This window comes from Chanodichthys erythropterus, chromosome 7 (assembly GCF_024489055.1).
Source record: "Chanodichthys erythropterus isolate Z2021 chromosome 7, ASM2448905v1, whole genome shotgun sequence".
Classification (NCBI taxonomy): domain Eukaryota; kingdom Metazoa; phylum Chordata; class Actinopteri; order Cypriniformes; family Xenocyprididae; genus Chanodichthys; species Chanodichthys erythropterus.
Genome location: NC_090227.1, coordinates 20,496,699 through 20,520,118, shown reverse-complemented (window position 1 = coordinate 20,520,118; position 23,420 = coordinate 20,496,699). Strand labels below are relative to the sequence as shown.

General features: G+C 39.0%; 2 protein-coding genes across 2 annotated transcripts; both read right to left on the bottom strand.

Moving 5' to 3' along the window:
• Positions 1-1,803: 1,803 nt before the first annotated feature.
• Positions 1,804-5,785, bottom strand: olfcn1 (olfactory receptor C family, n1). The gene is made up of 6 exons (XM_067389096.1): positions 5,643-5,785; positions 5,277-5,562; positions 4,339-5,169; positions 4,019-4,240; positions 2,808-2,931; positions 1,804-2,717 (listed from the first exon to the last, which is right to left on the bottom strand). Exons 1-6 carry the CDS (start codon positions 5,759-5,761, stop codon positions 1,804-1,806), a joined length of 2,496 nt encoding a protein of 831 aa, XP_067245197.1. The 5' UTR covers positions 5,762-5,785.
• Positions 5,786-18,292: 12,507 nt separating this feature from the next.
• LOC137023527 (extracellular calcium-sensing receptor-like) lies at positions 18,293-22,961 on the bottom strand. Its single transcript, XM_067390727.1, has 6 exons — positions 22,759-22,961; positions 22,314-22,602; positions 21,322-22,128; positions 19,724-19,951; positions 19,436-19,559; positions 18,293-19,203 (listed from the first exon to the last, which is right to left on the bottom strand). The coding sequence occupies exons 1-6, from the start codon at positions 22,959-22,961 to the stop codon at positions 18,293-18,295; spliced, it is 2,562 nt and encodes an 853-aa protein (XP_067246828.1).
• Between the last annotated feature and the right edge of the window lie 459 nt (positions 22,962-23,420).

Below are 23,420 nucleotides of genomic sequence, written 5' to 3'. Positions count from 1 at the left end.
TCCTGTCTCCGCTGATCGCCCAGAGCCACGTCCTGTCTCCGCTGATCGCCCAGAGCCACGTCCTGTCTCCGCTGATCGCCCAGAGCCACGTCCTGTCTCCGCTGATCGCCCAGAGCCACGTCCTGTCTCCGCTGATCGCCCAGAGCCACGTCCTGTCTCCGCTGATCGCCCAGAGCCACGTCCTGTCTCCGCTGATCGCCCAGAGCCACGTCCTGTCTCCGCTGATCGCCCAGAGCCACGTCCTGTCTCCGCTGATCGCCCAGAGCCACGTCCTGTCTCCGCTGATCGCCCAGAGCCACGTCCTGTCTCCGCTGATCGCCCAGAGCCACGTCCTGTCTCCGCTGATCGCCCAGAGCCACGTCCTGTCTCCGCTGATCGCCCAGAGCCACGTCCTGTCTCCGCTGATCGCCCAGAGCCACGTCCTGTCTCCGCTGATCGCCCAGAGCCACGTCCTGTCTCCGCTGATCGCCCAGAGCCACGTCCTGTCTCCGCTGATCGCCCAGAGCCACGTCCTGTCATCGCTGATCGCCCAGAGACACGGCACGTTTGTGAAGCTGTCCGGGAGTGGAGAGGGTTGCTGTCTAGTGTGAACGACCCACCGTTGACTTCGGCACGAGCAGCTGGCATTCCGAAACCCACACTGGCTGTTTTGCACTCAAGTCCAGGCCCGCCGGTCGCTACGCACTCAAGTCCAGGCCCGCCGGTCGCTACGCACTCAAGTCCAGGCCAGCCGGTCGCTACGCACTCAAGTCCAGGCCCGCCGGTCGCTACGCACTCAAGTCCAGGCCCGCCGGTCGCTACGCACTCAAGTCCAGGCCCGCCGGTCGCTACGCACTCAAGTCCAGGCCCGCCGGTCGCTACGCACTTGGTCCGGTCTGTGCCATCTTGGCCGCCTACTCAGCTGGCGCCGCTCCGGCCACCTTTACTGCCTGTTTTGCTTCGGCTCCCTTTGACACTTGTGTTTCTGGTCCTTCCTCAACTCCATGGTCCAGGCCCTCCGTCTCGCCTCGGAGTTTGCCTCCGCTCCACAGCTCTCCTGGATCTTTTGTTTGTAGGTGCGTCTGGAAGCCGCACCTTTGAGGGGGGGCTATGTCAGGATCCCGGTGTTTTGTGTTTTGTAGGACTCTTCTGTTGAAGTGTAATCGGTTTTCTTTGTTTCAATCTTTATTTCCTGTGTTTTGGTTTCTGTTTTGCCTGTACCTTGTGTGTCGCTATAGTTACCCTCATTAATTACCATGACATCATATCACCAACACCTGTCCCTTATCAGCCCATTGTTAACGTGTCTATTTAAACCTTTATGCTTCATTTGTTGTTGGTTGGTCGCTGCGTTTGTGAGTATGTTCTTGTCGTTGCTCTCGTCAGCTGTCTGTGAATGGATTACCTTTTGTTATTAAACATTGGTGCTTGCATTTGGATTCTCACTCTGTTTCATGCCTGCGCATTCGTAACAACACCTCCATCACCCACAGACAACAAAATAAAATAATATTGGTTAGTTTGCTAATACTTGTTGAGGTCTGGGCACTAAATAGCATTTATGATTAAATCACATGCATCATTGTGATCTTAGCATGTATTTTCAAAAGTTGAGAAACAATGTTTATTGAATTACAGACTTTTTTTTTTTTTTTTTTTTTTTTTTACAACCTCTGATATACTGAGGCATTTTATTTAGATTGCATTAATAACTGCCCTTTTTCCCTCTCTTCTTGTCAATGCACAAATACAGGGGCAGGTATTGGCAAATAATGACACAACATTAATATCCAACTGTTTTGGTTTTTACATTATGTAGCTACCTCAAAGACTAGCCTTTTGAAATTTCCCCATCAGGTGTTTTTTAGTATTTTTCTCTGGTTTTATGAGAATAATGTAAGATTTTGGCACAAATATACACAGCAATAAGCCAAAAGCAGATGACAAAATTGCAAAAATCTCTACTGCAACTGTGTACTTGCCAGGTGAACTAATATAAGCAGGTATAAATGTTACCCAGACAACACAAAATATAAGCATACTGAATGAAATGAATTTGGCCTCATTAAAATTGTCTGGTAGTTTTCTAGCTAAAAATGCCAAAATCAAACAGATTGCTGAAAGAAGACCAATATATCCTAAAACTGCATAAAATGCAACATCTGAACCTGTGTTGCATTCTAAAATTATCTTTTTATTGTAATACTTAAGAGCCTTTTCTGGAAATGGTGGGTTTGTTATAAGCCATAGTACGCAGATGACTATTTGAATTGCAGTGCATGAGAACACAATAACTCTTTGTTGTACTGGCCCAAACTTTCCAGCCAATTTATTTCCTGGTAAAGTGGCTCTAAAAGCAGTAACAACTACTATGGTTTTCCCTAAAATACAAGAAATGCAGAGAGCAAAAATAACTCCAAATGCTGTATGACGTAGCATACATGACCACATTGTTGGCTCACCAATGAATGTAAGAGGACAAAGAAAGCAAAAGAACAATGAAACAAGTAATAGTGAGCTCAGCTCTGAATTGTTAGCTTTCACTATAGGTGTTTCTCTAAAGTGTATGAAGACAGTCATAATCGCTACAGTAAGACTGGCTCCAAAGAGTGACAGAGCAGTCAGAATAATCCCCATTGTCTCTGTATATGATAGAAACTCTATAATTTTCATGACACACTTGTCTCGTCTCTCATTTGACCAGTATTCTTCAGGACAAAGAGTGCAGTCTGCTGCTCCTATAAAATACATAACAAATATTATATTGAAGCATTTAACAGTATTTAAAATATGTAAATGTAGTGCAGATGACAGATGGGTAACCGTACCTGTTGTATTTGATATTGAACCATCAGCACATGGGATGCAGTCAAAGCAGCAAACAGGCCGTCCTTTTATTTGTGCTTTTCTTGTGCCATTTGGGCACGTGTCTGAGCACACTGCTTTGGGAATCTGCCAAATGAATATATATTAACCAAATGTATGTATATATCTTCACTGATTTCAGATTCCATCAATAAGAGCATAAGAACAGAGAGAGAATGTTGAATTAACAGAGCAATAGCACAGCTGTACATAAAATACCCACACAACATTTTGGGAGACAGATCAGAGCTCAAAATAGGACAAACTGTTGGTGTGTGTCTTGCTAGCGCATCAGTGACCAGGACAGCAAGGCTTTTTGGTATTTAGCTGCCCAACCCACTGTAGAATTAAATATGCAAGTTGACTCTCCTGTTTCAACCAAAATTGTTCCTCAGGAGCTCCACAGGTTCAACATTCATGGTCACTCGTGCCAAAGCCAAACGTCGGTTTCAATGGTGCCAGCATTGGAAATCTTGGGCTGAGGACAATGTGAAACATATATTGTTCTCTGATGAGTCCACCTTCACTGTCTTTCCTAAATGTGGCAGAGTTACGGTGTGGAGAAGCCCCAAAGAAATGTACTACCCAGTCTGTTGTGTGCCCAGGGTAAGGCACAGGGGTGGATCAGTGATGGCTTGGGCTGCAATATCACCAACTACTTATAAAAAATAATCACGGCACTGCCAAGGACTACCAAACCATTCTTGAGGACCATGTGCATCCTGAAAGTGGTGGTGTGTATTAAGATGATAATGCACAAATACACACAGCAAGACTAGTGGCAGAGGGGTTTGATGAACATGACATTGAAGTTGAACATCTACCATGGTCTGCACAGTGACTACATATGAATATTATTGAGCTACTTTGGGGTGTTTTGGATGAGCAAGTTATGAAATGTTTTCCTCCACCAGCATCACATAATGACCTAGCCACTGTTCTGCAAGAGGAATGGCTCAAAATCCCTCTGGCCACAGTGCAAGACTTGTATCTGTCATTCCCAAGATGAATTGATAAAAATAGGAGGCACACTATTCTAATAAATTATTGTAGTCTAAAACCAGGTTTCATCAATTCCTATCTATCTATATATATATATATATATATATATATATATATATATATATATATATATATATATATATATATATATATATATATATGTTTTATGTACCGAATTTCCTGTGTTCCAGCGGATGTTGTCCTCTTTAACTGTAAGTTTATATGTTCCATCTGTAGATGTACTGAAATAGCCCACGGTTACATGTTGTACCTCCCCCTCTCTTAGCTGCCAGTTTATGACCTCGTAGGATGCAGGTGGATCTCCGTTCTCATCAAAGAAAACATTTTCTCCATATCCATCTGCAAAAGATACCCTCTGTAATTGATCGCTGACCTTGGAATGAAGTATTATATAGTTAAGTATAATACTCTGTAGTTAAACTGTTGAATTATGACTTTTAAATGTTAAAATAAATGAAACAATTTTCTCACCAGTTTAGGAGTTATCTGGGATACATTTAGGCACTGTCTCAAAAGATTATTTTCAACCTTTTGACAAAACAGCAGTTTATGAATAGCATGTGCAATTGCATACACAGCTTGATACACCTTATATGTTACTCTTACTTGTGTTACATCAAAGAATTTGTCTGTGTAATTTAGTTTTTCTTCTCCTGTGCACACTTGGCTGTTGTGTGTAACATTTGCAGATGGCAGTGGCTCACAATTAAGACATGGCTTACAGCCAACCATTGTTTCCCAAAAGTCACTGACAAAAGAAGATTGTGAGGGAGAATAAGGACTGATGTTTTTCAGGTAAGGTCCTAGTTTGGGCATAGCCATCTTCCGTACCACAAATCCAACTGTACCTCCAAAAGACTTGAATATTTCAGGGGTAGAAGGCCTTGCTGCAGTTACCCAGGCTTCACTTGCAATCCACTGGATTCCTGTGATGTTTTGCTTCACAATTTCTTTCATTAGGGGATAGAGATCTCCCTCTGGTACAAAAGCCAGGATCACTTTTACCGTAGATTGTTTTATCATTTCAACAACTTCAATGATTTTACTTTGGGGATATGTTCTTAAAACTGTGCCTACAAATGCAATGCAAACTCCCATTTTATCCACCTCCTTTATGAAAGCTGAAATCCCATTTCTTCCATAATCATTGTCAGACTGCAAAGCTCCAATCCAAGTCCATCCATATCGTTTTACAAGGGAGGCTAAGGCTTTTGCTTGGTAGTAGTCACTTGGAATTGTACGAAAAAATGATGGATATTTTCTTCTGTCACTCAGACATGCACATGTTGAAAAGTAACTTACCTAGATTAAATTAAAACATAGTATAAATTATACAGTTAATTGACTATTACATGAATAGGAACACTTAAATGCAATTAAATTGCAGGATTAATTAATTTTAACATTACCATTGGCACTTTGAATGGTCCAAGTGTTCCAGCAACAGCTAAGGACTGTGATGATCCTGATTCAGCTACAAGAGCTGTAAGAGGAAGGTGACACTGAGTTGTAGATTCCTCTTCCTTCTGCTCACTCACCAGTGTGAAAGACGCACGCAAAACATTAGTGGGAGAAGCACAAGAATCCATTATTTTATAGCCCAAAGAAATGTTAGGAAGCAAACCCTCATCTTGGTTTATTTCATCTATTGCAAACATCATGACTTGAGTCCAGCGAAAGGCACGTAGGTCAAATCTGTTCAATAAATATGACAAGAAAAACAATGCATTGCCAATAATATCATAGTTTAATCACAAACATGCTTTTGAACTTACCCTGTACAATTAACCCTTTGCATTTTTCTCTCAAAAGAGGCAATTACATTTTCTTGTTTATTAAAAATGGGAAAAATTCCTCCAATCATTATGTCCCCTGCTTTAAAAATACTAGGCATTTCAAATTTACCAAGCAGCTGACATGCTGAGCCAGTGTACACGTATAGCAAAGGGAAAAATAGCAAAATATTAAAGCTTTCCATTGCTGATCGTGGTTCAGAGAGCGTAAGACTGAGTTATTTCTCTGTTATATACAGTAGCTCTTCTACCCATAGTGAATATTGGCCCATTATTACTTGAAGGTGTTCCCTGGTGAGATGGTAGAGCACAAGTGTGCACAGTTCTCATTTTGTAAATGTGCCCATAAAGTACTTTTTATTTTTATAGTGGTTTATACTTAGTATGAATAAAGAATTGTAATCTTAGTAATTGTAATAATTGTAAATCCTTTAAATTTGTATTTTATGCCATGTTTATGTACAGGTGGAAGCTTTATGTTATGACATAGTCAACATATTTAGCTTGAACATGTTCAATATATATATATAATCATGTCTGTAATACATTTTAATTTTGCAACTTTTAAAGTGTTAAAATGTATGTTTAAATTATATGTTAAAAATAGGAAATAGCAAATGTAAATTATATTATTGAATAATTTTGCTCCAAATGTTGCAAATATTGAATGTAAATTTAAATGTAAATTTAATTACAGAAATGCATTGCCATTTTGCATATTACATTTCAAATTGAATATTGCTACCCATACACTTCCATATTTATTATCTCTTTTTTTTCTTTTTTTTTTTTTTTAAATTAACTTTAGGTTATGTTTATGTTGGGATATCCCACTACTTTTTTTCACAAATGAAAATTAATGAGAAATCTGCTCCATTCCATTCTCCTTCTTTCACCAAATTGAAGGATGCAATCTAGGCCTCAGATAAAGCTTCTGTACATTTTCTGTGAGCTATGAATCGGTCCCAAAATCTTTGTTTCTTTGGTTTACCAATGCAATACCAATGCAAATCTTTCTATACATCCTAATCATTGTTAACATGTATTCATTACTTCAGTGAGCTCATTATTTTGGCCTTAAAGCTGCTGTCCGCAACTTATTTTGTGTTAAAAATTTACAAAAATTATATAATGAGAATGTACAACGTTATGGTACACTTATAATAAGTGTTTATATTCTGACTATTTCAGACTGGACTGGTAGGACCCACTGCAGAGCATCACAGTAACTGCGTGACTCGCCATAGATATACATGGAGAAAAGTAGCTCCGGTTACAATGTTCTTCCATAAGATGTGTGCAGTTCTGTTTATTAACCACTAAAGGGCCAAAAATTGCAGACTGCAACTTTAAATTAATATATATATATTTATATATATATATATATATATATATATATATATATATATATATATATATATATATATATAATTAACAAGTTTGTTTGCCCATATAATCTTTAGGGTATTAGGTTAGCTAATTTGGCTTGCTGTCCACTGAGGAGGGGCTCGATGAAGCAGCTTCAATTCAAGCTCTGATATACCCCCCCAGTGAATAAATATAGGATATGATTACATAGGGCAAGGTACCTGAGACGAAGGTGGAGTTTGGGGAGGTGGAGGGATGCTGGAACAGCTGAGACTGAAGAGAGGTAAGCAGCTGCTTATATACTCTGGCTGTTGATTGGAAGATTAGATGGGCTCGCTCCTCCCTAAATTACATTTAGGAACTTCACTAATTTATTTACTACATTTGATAAGGGCATTTAAAGACAATCATCAGTATCCTCATTTTGGGAATGGATAGATAATTATTATTATTATTTTTAATTATTATTATTATTATTATTATTATTATTATTATTTTAAGTTCACAGTTCATTACTCTAATATTATTATTATTATTATTAACATCATGAAAAGTAAGAATTGCCATCGCCACATTCTCCATTATAAAATTAATTAATAATATATATAAAACAACAACAACAAAACGTCTCGGGTTACGAGTGTAACCACAGTAAGGGAACGAGACGCTACGTCGAATGACGTGATGGGAACCCTCTGTATTTTGTGTTCGTGAAGCACCTCTGTATCCAACCAATGAGAAAGACGTGACGTCAGAGGCAGGTGACGTCACGGATCAGGAAGCTATAAAGCATACCCAGAACAAAGCACGCTAGCTTCTGTAATATGTCTGAAGCAAGCGCTCCAGGTATGTAGGAGGTACGGCAACGTGACGTAGCGTCTCGTTCCCTTACTCAGGGAACAGGGGTTACACTCGTAACCCGAGACGTTCCCTTTTGTGGGAACTATCGACGCTACGTTGAATGATGTGATGGGAACGCTATCCCAACTACGCCGTATCTCCGAATGCCTGGCTGTTGTCTTGTAGAACTCTGGCACCCGGAGTAACATTTAGGTTGAGATTATAAAATCTAATGAATGTGTGCTGGGATGACCATCCAGCCGCACCACATATGTCGTCCAGAGAGACTCCGGACAAGAGAGCTTTAGATGCCGCCATACCTCTCGTGGAATGAGCACGCACGACTAAGGGACATGGGAGTTCCACTGTTTCATACGCCAGTGAGATGGCCTCAACCACCCACTTACTCATCCTCTGCTTGGATGCTGGGCCCCCTTTCTTAGGGGACCCATAACACACAAATAACTGATCTGTTTTTCTCCACAGGGCAGCTCTGTGGACGTAAGCATCCAGTGCCCTCACAGGGCAAAGCAGATTTTTCTTGAATCCATTGATCTGGATTTGTGAATGGAGGCAAGCAGAACGCCTCAAGTGTGATGGGACCTGGGACTCTCGATGGCACCTTGGGAACATAGCCTGGTCTAGTGTGTAGAAAGGCCTTAACCATGCCCGGTGCAAATTCTAGACATGATGGAGCGACTGACAGCGCTTGTAGATCGCCGATCCTTTTCAGTGAAGAAACGGCCAGTAGGAAGATGGTTTTTAATGTCAGGAATTTATCTGACACTTCTTCTATTGGCTCAAAGGGAGCCTCGGCTAACCCTTGAAGCACAATAGTCAGATCCCAGGTCGGGGTTTTTGTGCGCACCACAGGTCTCAACCTGAGTGCGCCACGGAGGAAGCGTATAACTAGGGGGTCTCGGCCCACCGAAGAACCCCCTACAGGATTATGATAAGCCGAAATGGCTGCAATATAAACCTTCAGTGTTGAAGGGGTTAAGCCTTCTGAAAACTTTTCTTGAAGGAACTGTAGCACATAGCTGATAGGAGACTGGACAGGGTCCAAATTACGTTGTTCGCACCATGTAGCGAACAATTTCCATTTATATGAATACAACTTCCTCGTGGAGGGAGCTCTGGAGTGAAGTATGGTCACCACAACCTCGGTTGGGAGACCAGATTCTATGAGCCTTGCCCCCTCAGAGGCCAGGCGCATAGTTTCCACATTTCCGGATGGGGATGGAGAATCGTACCGCCCGCTTGAGACAGGAGGTCCTGTCTGAGAGGAAGCTCTAGGGGAGAGCCGCTTAGTAGTGACATTATGTCTGAAAACCATATCCTGGTCGGCCAGTAAGGGGCCACCAATATTAGGTCGACCCTTTCCTGGCGGACCTTCTCCAGAACCCCCGGGAGCAGTGAGACTGGGGGAAATGCATACAGACGCAGCCTCGGCCATGTCTGTAGCATAGCGTCCAGCCCTAGAGGTACTGGGTGCTGTAGGGAATACCACAGAGGGCACTGAGCTGATTCCTCTGTGGCAAATAGATCGACTTGAGCTTGACCGAAAGTTTTCCATATCAACTCCAGGTGGAGTTTTCATTCCCCCGGACTCGCGCCCTGCCTCGACAGGGCGTCCGCTCCCACATTCAACCGCCCGGGGATGTAAGCTGCTCTCAGCGAGAGGAGCTTTCCCTGAGACCAGAGGAGGATGCGACTGGCCAACTTGGAAGTATGCGTCTTTCAGATCTATCGCTACAAACCAGTCCTCGGACCTGATCTGAGGGATGATCTGTCTGAGTGTAAGCATTTTGAACTTCAGCTTCTTTACGGATCGATTTAGCACACGTAAATCTATGATCGGACGCAACCCTCCATCCTTCTTCGGAACAATGAAGTAACGGCTGTAAAAGCCCGACATTTTGCTGGGAGGGGAAACCCTTTCTATAGCCCCTTTTTGCAAAAGCGTCGTAACCTCCTGTTCCATCACCAGAGACTGCTCTGGGGTTACCACTGTGGGAAGCACCCCTTTGAACTTGAGTGGTCGAGAACCAAATTGAATTCTGTATCCCTGTTCTATCATGAGCAGCACCCACTTCGAAATGTTCGGGAGACTTTTCCATTCTTCCAAATATTCTACTAAGGGAACCAGTCTCTCGAGACTGGTCTCTGGTGTTTTTTGAGCACTTGGCTCGTCTATCTGACGCGGCGCACCGGCAGACAAACGAATTACATGCTGACCGACCCTCCTCGGAGGATCGGCGGAGACCGCTGTGCCCTGACGCACACTGGGTGGCAGGGTTGACAGGACGGTCCCCTGAGGGCACCTCGAGAGATCCCGCATCATAGATGTCAGGACCTCTTCTTTGAAGCCTTCCGAGAGATAATGATGGTCCTCAGATCCGTCCTACCTCCGGAAGGCTTCTCCTGTGCCGCCCGACCTGGTCCCCAAGATTTTTGTGGGGGAGCCCGGGAGGCGACACTGGCCTTCTGTTGCGCCCTGTGCGCTGAGGAGCTGGCTGTCGGCCAAGGCTGCTCCCGCCCAGCAGCCTCGGGGGGATGAGAGCGGCGGGGAATAATTTTTGAGAAAGCCGCTGTTTTAGGCCAACAATATTACTATACAGAGATGTCTGTGGACTGTATAGTTGATACTGAACCGGTCTCTTCCACGACCTCGACACCTCGGTGTGGAGGTCAGGAAAAAACGGCAGACCCCGACGCTGGGGTAGTGACCGTGCGGAGAGAAACCTTTCGTCTAACTTGCTTTTTGGTTTCTCTCCGCGGGCCAGTCAATATTTAATTTCTCTACTGCCCTGGTCACCACCTCCAAAAGCTCCTCATATGCAGGGGATGAGGCTGGCGGTTCCTCATCGACGCTCTCCACATCAACCTCCTCAAGATACGTTGAGCATCGGTGTCTCCCTTCGGGGGGAAGAAACCGCTACGCGTGCTTCCGCCACCAAAGGAGAGACACTGGGTCTAGCAGGTAAGGGAAGCGATAGGGCAGTGCCCGTCTCTTCCCCCTCTGCTAGATCCATCTGTGAACCCCACGAGTGCAGCCTTCGCTGTGCTTCAGCAGCAGCGGGACCAGACCCGCGAGGAACACTCGCCCCAGCGCCCTCCTCAAAGAGCGCCTGGCGCGATCGCAGCACTCTGAGGGTGAGCCGTTCGCAGTGTACACAGACAGCTCCCTCGAGAGCCGCCTGTGCATGCTCAACCCCCAGGCATTTAACGCACATGTCGTGTGTGTCTCCTTCCACAATGAAACGCGGGCAAGGAGGAGCACATTTCCTAAACTGCTGCTTTTCCGCCATTCTTATATATATATATGTGTCTTATTTGTGCTTGGGAACTCTTGTCCTCGGACAAAGAGACCACAGTGTGTATGATAGACAATACAACGATAAATAAGACAGACAGATACAGATAGCGCTTGCTGAAGACAACAGAAGCTAGCGTGCTTTGTTCTGGGTATGCTTTATAGCTTCCTGATCCGTGACGTCACCCGCCTCTGACGTCACGTCTTTCTCATTGGTTGGATACAGAGGTGCTTCACGAACACAAAATACAGAGGGTTCCCATCACGTCATTCGACGTAGCGTCGATAGTTCCCACAAAAGGGAACGTGTTTTTAATACAACAGCTGAGGGATTGACAGAAAATCTGAAAATCTAAAAATTATTTTGCTCTTGGAGCAAATGGAAATACAAAAATTATATTTGCTTTTGTCTCCCTTACATCGCTATAGAAGTTTACCCAACTTTAATGAGTTGTTTCTGAGAACCCCGGAAATGTGAAAAGGGTCTATCAAGCTCTTCAGGATCACTTGAAAATACACAGGCAGGTGTATTGAAGCAGGTTGGAAATGGTTGGACCAGGTCAGTGGGTCTCAAGTAGCAGGGTTGGAGACCACTGTTCTATATTATTTTTTTATTCAGTTGATGAATTGGACTGTCTTTATTGTCTGACTTATGTTATTCCCTTATAAAACTGTGTATTGAATAGTACAAGAAACATATTACAGTTGTTAATATTAACTTACAGTAAATAATATGTCATATACAAGTTTGTAAAATGCAAAACCTTTTTTTTTTTTTTTTTTCACCTGTGTAGTTCCAAAATGCACGGCAATGTACAAGAATTCCTTCATTTTTAAAAACACTCCAATGAAAAGCATGACATCAGTTTAGAATGGCTTCTTTGAACAATTGCACTTGACTCAGAAATCTCAGAAATGAGCAATTGTTCATTTTTATTTTCATGTAAGTATAAACTTTTGTCTTCATATACATTTGTATTTGCATTCAAGCTTCAACCAGGCCAGCTTTACCTTAATAATGCTCTGAGTGATATTCTTGTTGTCAAACCCATAATAGCATGGATGTTCAACACTGAGTAACAGGCAATAGTAAATGGCAGGTTGCATACAAGAAAAGTCAGAATAAAGCTGAGCACCAAGTGATAAAAACTAAGACAGAAACCAACTGCAGAAGGTACATCACATTCTAGGATAATCTTTTCTTGGTAACAGTTCATACTCAGGTTAAATAAATATAACTGTATTGAAAACCAAAACACAAAGACAAGGATCTGTGTCATAGTAAATGCAGGAACACTGAGTCTTTGTGGCAATCGCTTAAACAATTTCATAACATTACTGCCTGGAATTGTAGCCTTGAAGGCCATTAACACCACTATTGTTTTCCCCAGAGCACAGGAGATACAGAGGACAAACGTGACCCCAAACGCTTTGTGGTGAAGTTTGCAGGAACAAAGAGTTAATTGCCCATTAAGTGGACTCAAAGAGCACCATAAGATTGTGAAAAGCAGCACAAAATTTAGATTTGAGTTCCTGACTCTGTGGGTAAAAACATATCTTTGTGTACAGTTCATATATGTCACAACTGCAGTTTGACCAATTAAAAACAGAGAAACTGTGATTAGCAGAACTCTCACAATCCACTGCTGAAACAAGCCTCTGCTGAGCAGTTGAGTGCAGATCTGCCATTGTAGTGTGCTGATTTCTACAAGTACAAATGCAATAAAAAAATAAAAAAAAGTTGGTTAAAATGCTATACCAGATTAAATATGTGCTCTCTAAACAAAGTAACAGCTCATACACAAAGCAAAAAGACACAATTAGAGTTCACCTTTATGCTTCCACATGTCTGTGCAGGTGAGCAAATTTGATCTGAAACAGCTTTTAACCACCTGGTTAAACTCCCTCTGTTTCTCCATTATACATCTCCAAATGAACTGCCAATGAAGATAAAACAATAAAGATTTAGGAGTGCAATTGTTTCCTAAGCTTTAATCTATATTCTTCTACTTATTATTGTTATTATTTTAGATTAAATGTAGGGACAACATTCATGGAACAGAAATCTGTACCTGGTATAGCTCAGCACAATGATTGTAAGTGCAGCTTTCACAATTTCCTCTCATGATGGAGATCATGTTCAAAGATCTGTGGAGCGACACTACAAGCTTGCAACGCATTATAATACGCACACAGATTAGGGCAGGCATGGTCCAGTGATTTGTCTTCCTCAGAAAGGCACCAATGAGAGCTTTCACTGCCGGCTCTGAGAGTTTCACATCAGGAAAGAACATACTGAGCCTCGGCAAATGGGATTCATTCGATTCATTGAAGTTAGCTGACATAAACCAGGCCCCAGTTATAATGCACAGTTTATCTGTTATATCCACCTGGTCCTCCACAGCCATAAAAATGTGAACTTTGAAGCACACACAGTTAATTTCTCCTGTGTGAATTTTGACATTCAGTTCACACATTATTTGAAGAGCAATTGTCCAGGCACTGCCTGAAAATTTTCCATTTTTCAGATAAAAAATTTTCATAGAATGTAAAACCAGGATATACACATGGCTGTAGTTTAAATACGTGCTTGAAGATGGATTGAAAGCCTAGACCAAAAAAAAAAGAAAAAAAAAAGAAAAATAAATAAATAGAAATAAATAAATAAAATTGCATGTATTTTTTGCTTTTTGCTTCATTTGTATTTACTCTAGTAATCTGTGTTTACAATGCTCACCTTATGTAAGCCCAGGTTGATCTGTTTGGGCTCAAGTCTGCTCTGCTCACCCAGCACCTGCTTATTCAGGATTTCACAAAGGCAGAGTATCGGGCGTCTTGAAATAATAATCTGCACTGTGAACGCCTCAGGTTTTTCCACAGAAAGGTTCAACAAGTGTGCAGACTGATATTTTTCTACAAGGCAGCTGAAATAAGAAAAATGGGAGATCTTAGACTTACTGTCTCCAAAAGCAAACACACATTTTATTTAAGCAAGGCACAATGGAATAACATAATCACATTTTGTGTCATCTATTCTGTCCTAATCTATTCTATTCTATTGTATTCTATTCTATTATAAATCACTTCTTAACGTTGTCATCATACACATTTATACAGCAGTACCAAAATGTGTCTTTCTAATAATGAATGTACAAACCTAATACATTTTCAACAGTGACATAGCAAAAAAAAAAAAAAAAAAAAAAAAGAGTTTTTAAATAAAAACATGCATTAATAAATGAACTTGAAATAAATCATACCCACCCTTCACATGTTATTGATACATGTCTTGTATTAAATGTCAAGGCTCTGCTAACTTTGACCGCTCTGTCCTCTGAATGTTCACTTTTATCATTTTGTCTCTCAACGTCTCCTAGGCTAAGTGATGTACAGCAAGGGTTCAGTGCTCTAGTCAGAAGAGCAAGTAGAACCACAGTGGCTCCTCTCATCTCAGAGGCTGGGCTGGTGTAGAGTTCCTGTTCAGGGTAGTGTCCTAGCTTTATACACTCATAAGTGACAAAAGAGGAAGGTACCCTTGGTACCACAAGGGCCAATACTCAGAGGTAAACGTTGCAGTGCACAAACACTTTTTCAGAAAATATTTGTTTTTATTTAAGCAACAATAACTACTGAAAAATATGTGAAACCTTACATTTATTTTTGTTGCATATTCAGATAGCACTACATGTTGCAATTTAATACATTTAATAATTGATTCACTAATATTATTCGAAATAAAATTACAAAATATAGGAAATGTAGAATTTTTGCATTTGAATTATGGAGTTTAAAAACCTTAACTGGTGCATTTAATTTCACACCACTGATGTATGTGGTAAGGGACATTTTATACAATGATGTTGATGTTTGACGGCCCACTTTAGACATTCTACTATCTGAAGTAACTTTGCAACTAACTCTCTTTAGAGTATTAGTAGACTATAGTGGACTGTTAGGTTAGGGTTAGGGTTAGTATGTAGTTGCAAAGTAACTTACAATCAGTAGAATGTCTTTTGTGGGACTAATACTCTAATGATAGTTAGGTGACATGTAGTTGCAAAGTTAATTATGAGTAGAATGTTTAAAGTGGACCACTGAAATAAAGTGTTACCTATGTTTCAAACAAAAAAACATTTGAAACAATGTCTTTGAGCTGGCAGGTAGCACACTTGCTCTGACATTGCACAGTGGTGCTTATGCCCAGGTAACTCAAGGTGAAATTTTGTTTAACTCATTCTGTGATTTACCACTGGTCATTAAGTATTTGCTGTAATAAGAAAAGAGAAATGGAGAGAGAGATACTGCAGAGCAGAATGAGATCGACATGTTAATAGATATGGTGAGATAGGGGCAAATGTATTGGATGTTAACTGGACAAGCCTACTCATCCAAAAGGGGCAAAATGCAATAACTTATATCTGTCGTGTCTTATTTTAATTAAAAAAGTGATTAGAAATTAAAATATTTTTCGCATGGTCTGAAGAGCTGCATGGCTCAAAATATTATTTAAATTAATCTGGTTGAGCACCTACCTTTTTTTTTTCCTTCTTTTTCAGATGATGTGCATTCATTTTGTTTGCTGAACCCCTTCCAATATTTTGTCCCACCTCCCCAAACCTAAACTTGATTAAGAAATGTGAAAATAAGACTGTACACTCTTATATAGCCTAATTAGCCTAAAGGCCTGTTCACACCGGGACGAATATCGCGCGCGATTATCGCCGACGTTCAAGGCCTCGTGACTAAACAAAGGGCGCCAATGTGAGTGTGCACACCGACGCGAAAAATGCGAGGCGTAAAAGCGTCATTTTTTAAAAAACGTCTTGGGTTTGTTTTTTTTGGTTTGACATGCCGCGTTAAAACTGGCAGACCAATGAGAGTGGCGCTTTTGTTCCCATGCCTGGAGCTGCTGAAGTTACAGTAAAACAGGACTTGGTGGCGCTCAAGCACAAAACGGTCTTGCCGAGCACACATTGATACCAAGACGACGAAGAGAAAGTAAGTAGACGAGGAAGACCCCAACAAACTATCCCTGCGTCTCATTCAGCTCCCTAGCTTTTTATGTCATGTATCAGTATACCGTGTTGATGAATGTGGCCGACTCCCTGATCAGTGCCCAGATTAGTGAACTAGGGAGCTGACTGACTATGGTGCTCTGCCAGTTCTTGGCCACACCAATAGATGTGTATTATTTCTGTATTTTTACTGTTTGTTTTTTTTTTTCTTTTACATTCAAGAAATATAGTTGATAATGTCTGTTTCATAAATATGTTTATTTGCACTACTGTCATCTGTCATTGTGACTTATTTGCACTACCGTTTCTGACTACCATCTCTCATGTATATATATATATATATACAGTACAGTCCAAAAGTTTGGAACCACTAAGATTTTTAATGTTTTTAAAAGAAGTTTCGTCTGCTCACCAAGGCTACATTTATTTAATTAAAAAATACAGTAAAAACAGTAATATTGTGAAATATTATTACAATTTAAAATAACTGTGTACTATTTAAATATATTTGACAAAGTAATTTATTCCTGTGATGCAAAGCTGAATTTTCAGCATCGTTACTCCAGTCTTCAGTGTCACATGATCCTTCAGAAATCATTCTAATATGCTGATTTGCTGCTCAATAAACATTTATGATTATTTTCAATGTTGAAAACAGTTGTGTACTTTTTTTTCAGGATTCCTTGATGAATAGAAAGTTCAAAAGAACAGCATTTATCTGAAATACAAAGCTTCTGTAGCATTATACACTACCGTTCAAAAGTTTGGGGTCAGTAAGAATTTTTATTTTTATTTTTTTTAAAAGAAATGAAAGAAATGAATACTTTTATTCAGCAAGGATGCATTAAATCAATCAAAAGTGGCAGTAAAGACATTTATAATGTTACAAAAGATTAGATTTCAGATAAACACTGTTCTTTTGAACTTTCTATTCATCAAATAATCCTGAAAAAAAAAATATTGCACACTAATATTTTGTACAATTGTACACATTAAATCTTTCTTGAGCAGCAGATCAGCATATTAGAATGATTTCTGAAGGATCATGTGACACTGAAGACTGGAGTAATGATGCTGAAAATTCAGCTTTGCATCACAGGAATAAATTACTTTGTGAAATATATTCAAATAGAAAACAGTTATTTTAAATTGTAATAATATTTCACAATATTACTGTTTTTACTGTATTTTTAATTAAATAAATGTAGCCTTGGTGAGCAGACGAAACTTCTTTTAAAAACATTAAAAATCTTAGTGGTTCCAAACTTTTGGACTGTACTGTATATATGCCATTTTATATTTGCATTTTTATCTTCTTTAACTTTTTATTAATATCATAAATATGTTTATTTGCATGACCGTTAAGCACAAGTGCCACATACTGTCAGGGAGGGAATTTGCACGTTCACTCTGCGCATCGCTAGTGAAAATCGCTTGGGTATGAACACAAAAAACGACTCGAAAAACGCTGGCGATAAACGCGTGCGATATTCTTCCTGGTGTGTACAGGCCTTAAAAACAAAACAACAACAACAACAACAACAACAACAAATATGCTTGGAATCTGATTACTAATTATTTTATGGTCTTTTATGTACTTTCGGTCTTCAAGTGGAATGGAGGCATACAGGAGGTGCATAGTTGGTATACATTTTACATTTGGTAAAGAGTAGTAAGAAATATAAGCATTACTGAATTACAGTATATATTAATCAAGAAGCTGACATGACGTTGTTACCAGTTAAAACATTTACAGTGTCAATGTGGTAATCATTGAATGCAAGTTTTTATTAGTAATAATAATACCACTACTCATACTGTTCTCATATTCACCCACAAACATCCGATAAAGACATAGACTTAAAGTATGAGAAATAAGAGAAAATGAAGTTCATCAAGCCTTACATTATAGTAGTCCTACACCCTTTTTTCCACTAGAGGGAGACCATATGTGACATTTACTTGGATGACTGAAAGCGTTCATGTCTTCACTGATCCATTTGAAGTCTGATGTGAGTGACATTGGCAGTTTTTGTATTTTTCATATATTCATCAATTCTTGTAATTAAGCTAAATGTGCTCTGTCTTTATGATCAGGTTAATGTGACATTTTTCTTAATAAATGCTTTTTTTGTGTTTGCATCTGGTCTTAACAGGATGACATAACATTTTGGAATGAAAATACAGATCAGTAAACTATAACTGGAAGCTAAAATGGCAAATATCTCAACAGCTACAGTTAACTTTCCAGGTGTGCTCAGGTAAGATGGGATAAAGGCAATCCAGACAGAACAGAAAATGAGCATACTGAATGTGATGAACTTGGCTTCATTGAAGTTATCAGGGAGCTTTCGAGCTAGAAAAGCCAAAATGAAGCACAAGACAGCCAGTAGGCCAATATATGCCAGAACTGCCCAGAAACCGACAGCTGAGCCTAATCTGCATTCTAGGATGATTTTTTCTCTGTAGTAATTCATGTTCATATATGGGAAAGGTGGTGATAATGTTAACCAAAGTACGCAGATAAGGACCTGTACAAGAGTAAAGCTAACAACACTGATTCTTTGATGAAGAGGCCCAAACCATTTCATGACATTACTTCCTGGAAGTGTAGCCCTGAAAGCCATTAATACCACTATTGTTTTCCCCAGAACACAGGAGATACAGAGAACAAAAGTGATGCCAAACGCTGTGTGACGCAACATACAGGACCAGTCAGTGGGCCGACCAATGAAAGTAAGTGAACAGAGGAAACACAGAGTCAATGAGAAGAGCAGCAGGAAGCTCAACTCTGAGTTGTTGGCTTTTACTATTGGTGTGTCTCTATGGTGAAAGAAAACTACAAATATGAACACAGTTAGAAATGCCCCAAGTAACCCAAACATCATTAAAATGATACCCATGATTTCGGTGAATGACAGGAATTCCACTGTCTTTATGATACACTCATCACCTCTGCTATTGGACCAGTATCCAAAAGGGCACTTCACACAGTCAGATGCATCTGGTGTGGATGAAAACGGAAGTGCAATAGTAATGAGCCTCTCCTAGCGTATATCTGATCATATATACTACTCCTTTAGAAATAGACTTGTTAGTGTTTTTATATAACGTTTTGATGGCAGTGTATATCATTTAGATCATAATCATTTAGATTAAAATAACTGTCAAACTTTTCCATTTGATCCTCTTTTGATGAACTGCAAGTGTTAAAAGAGCAGTTAAACAAGCATTACCTGTTGTGTTGCTAATCTCTCCTGAAGGGCATGGAATACAGTCAAAACAACAGATGGGTCTTCCTTGCTGCACCGCTTTCCTAGTTCCTAGGGGACAACTCTCAGTACACACAGATACAGGCACCTGCCACACATCAGGGAAAAGCTACTTGAACAACAATAGAAAAATAATGCCATGTGACATGTTTGCACATGTTTACACATGTTTGATCTGAGCCGTTACAATGCATCATGTGCACTTGGGTATTTAGTTAAGATTGGAAAATTAATTTGAAAAGAGACACTTACAGTCTTCAGACCTCCTCTCCAGATGATGTTGACATTGTTCATAGTAAACTGTTGCCCACGAGGCTGAGTTGCATCATAGTAGCCAATTGTGGCTACCTCCATGGTACCTTTTGTGACCTTTTGTAAGTTTACCAGTTCATATCTTGCAGGGGAGTTTCCTTCACTATCAAAAAACAGTTTTTCTCCCCCATTCATGCTGAAGTTTACGGTTTGCAGATAATGTACAACCTGTAATGGCAGAATTTATTTATTTATTTATTTATTTATTTATTTATTTTTTGGCAGAATTCTCATTTTGTATTCAGAATAACCTTTTAGCAATATGGAAACCTGAAACTGTAAAGTGTATCGGTTTAAAACTATATTTTAGTAACATCATTGTTGATTTAAAAATAAATAAATAATCAGTAACGCTTTAGAATAAATAAATATTAATAAGTAACTATGTAGGAAGTAATGTAGGACTAATGAGTAGTACTACATTACCGCTTCAGCTACTACTATTAACTAATATAGAAACAAGCTTAACTTGTTAGTAAGTATCAGTTACTTATCAGTAAGTAATATCAAATTTAGGAGTTTCTTATTAGGTAATCAATAATTACTTAATGAGATTAGCCTCATTAATAACTGACAAATTATAAAGAACATTATCTGTGTCTGAGACATAATCAGTCCTAATTTTTACTCTGAATATAGTCATAAAATGCATCACTACTTACTCAAGTGTTACCTAGTCACTATGCAGTAACTACTAGTGATCTGGACCATTATTTTAAAGTGAAAAACATATTTTTAACTTTAAAATAATGGTCCCATCACTAGTAGTTCTTGAAGATTGTCTTTTTTCCCTCAGAACATGGTCATAAAATGCATCACTAATTACTCAAGTACCTAGAAACTCTTTAAGGACTACTAGTGTTCTGAACCATTATTTTAAAGTGAAAAAAGATGTTTTTCACTTGAAAATAATGGTCCAGATCACTAGTAGTTCATAGAGTAATTAGTGATGCCTTTTATGACCACACTGAGAGTAAAAAAAAAAAAAAAAAGGGGGGGGGGAAAGACAGTTGCTCACATCTCAGACATGTTAATGTTGTGATTAGTAATTAATTAGTAATCCTTTATACTTATGTCATAGTTACATATTAGTTCTTGATACCAGTCTCATTCAGTAATTATTGATTACCTAATAAGGATCTTAGTCCTAAATTTGATATTACTTACTGATTAGTTAAACTTGTTTCTATATTAGTTAATAGAAATAGCTGAAGTATTAATTTAGTACTATAGTCCTGCATTACTTCCTGTTACTTATTAATGACGGACCATTATTCTAAAGTGTTACCGATTATTTATTCATTTTAAATCAACAAAGTCACCATATGATGTTACTAAAATATAGTTTTAAAATGATAAACTTTACAATTTCAGGTTTCCATATTGCTAAAAGGTTATTCTGAATCCTTGTGTTACCAAAAAAATCTTGTTTAATAGTAAATTATGTTAATTTGTCCTTTGTTTAAATCAACCAATTTACTTGGATCTTTACATTATAGTTACATTTTAAGATTTCAACATTTTAGAATTTTTTTCACCTGCCAGGGTTGTATTGTTGTTGATTGTGCACAGGCGCCATTAGTAAATTGGAGTTTTTGTTGCTTACATGACAGTAGATTGTGCAGTGCCTGAGCAATTGCATACACAGCAGTGTAGACATTATTGATGAATCTCAGATCTGACACATCAGTAAAAGGATGTTTGACATATTTTAAGTGCTCTGAGCCATTGCATGCCTTCAGCTTTGAACTTGGGCTCAATGAACACTGAAAAACATTTTCCCAGAATTCTTTGAGAAACATGCTTTTAGGAAATTGGGAGGGGTTGATGTCCTGTAGAAAAGGGCCTAGTCCAGGTATTTGAGCATTGCGTACACTGAATCCTATAGATCCAATCAGCAAATTGTGGCCTTGGCTATCTGCAAGAGAGTCATCTGTGATCCAGGCATCACTTCCGATCCACTGCAGTCCTGTAATATTTTGCCTGTATAGCTCATCTACCAGTATCTTGATCTCTCTGTGCGACATGAAAGCCATTATTACCTTGGATGAGGAGGTTCTGATAATGTCTACTAAATTTGTTAAAGACGTTTTTGATCCTGTGCTCTCAAAAGCCTCTGAGTATTCAATACAGACTCCTTCTTCTTGAGCAGCCTTAATAAATGTGGCAATTCCAGTTCTACCATAATCATTGTCATTGCTTAAGGCTCCCACCCATGTCCAGCCAAAATGTTTCACAAGCTGGGCCAGTGCTCTGCTCTGGTAGTAATCACTTGGAATGGTTCTGAAGAAAGAAGGGAACTCTTTTCTGTTGCTCAGGCAAGCACAGGTAGCAAAATGACTGATCTGCATGAACACAAATGTGAAACAGCATGGATGAAACTGGGTGAATTTCATTCTTCAGTGCCTCTGTTTTATATATATATATATAGATATATATATATATATATATATATATATATATATATATAGATATATATATATATATATATATATATACATACACTGTATATAATGGAATGACATCTTACCACGGGTATGTAGAATCGGCCAGTTAATCTGGCAAACCCAATGGTTGGAGTGGATCCTGAATGACCTATTATAGCCTGCACAGTATTGGCCTTGGTGCAGTTTATTTCATCAGTGATATCATCTTGTCCATTGGACAGTGAAAGTGCAGACTGAAGAATATTAGAGAATCCACAGGCATTAAAGATTTCATACCCCAGAGTGTGGTTTGGGAGTATGTTTGGGTTTTTATTTATTTCTTCTATTGTGAAGATCATAGTGCATGCAAATTTAAATTCCCTGTAACTGATGCTAAAGATACACATATTTTTAGTTAAAGAGAAAAAAAAAAGTAGGACAGACAAGTAAGTACAATTTCTGCAAAGCAAAAACATAAAACAATACATTATGTAATTCCACAAATTACAATACACTTAAGACAACAATTTGTATTTAAAACATACTTACTCCTTGCACTTTGGTTGAGGAGGTAATCGATTAAATTTTGGAATCACCCCAGTATAGCCTGTGTAAAATGTGAAGATTCCACCAATCTTTAGTGCTCCATCTTTGACGAACTCAGGCAGCTGTGCTTTACCCTGTCGCTTACAAACTGTCTGTTCTGTCCTGATCAACACTGACTTGAGCAGTAGTAGCTCTAGAATCAACATTGTGTGTCGGATCCTTTCAAACATTCGGTGACCAAACACATTCACTCTTTTTATAGACCAAAGTTTTGTTTACACCCTTAACAGATGATGTACTATAACTGCCATGCATCATATTATTTGGATGTTTACATCAAATAAATAATTTTCTTTGAAAATTCATTGGGCATTATATAATAATTTTGTTTATAATGAAATTAATGCAATATTTTTTTCATGGTATGCAAAGAAATTTCATAGAGTACAATAAAACTTTTTCAGAGATAATAAGAAACATCTTTATTCATTTTAAAGCACTCATAAAGCATATTTTATATATTACTAAATCTTTATTCTATATAAAATCAAACATTATTTGCAGTATGTTGAATATACAGTATATTGGAGTAAATGATTCTCTTAAATTCTCAACATTATTTGTTGCATGGTACAGATTGGAACTATATTTAATAATTAGTACAT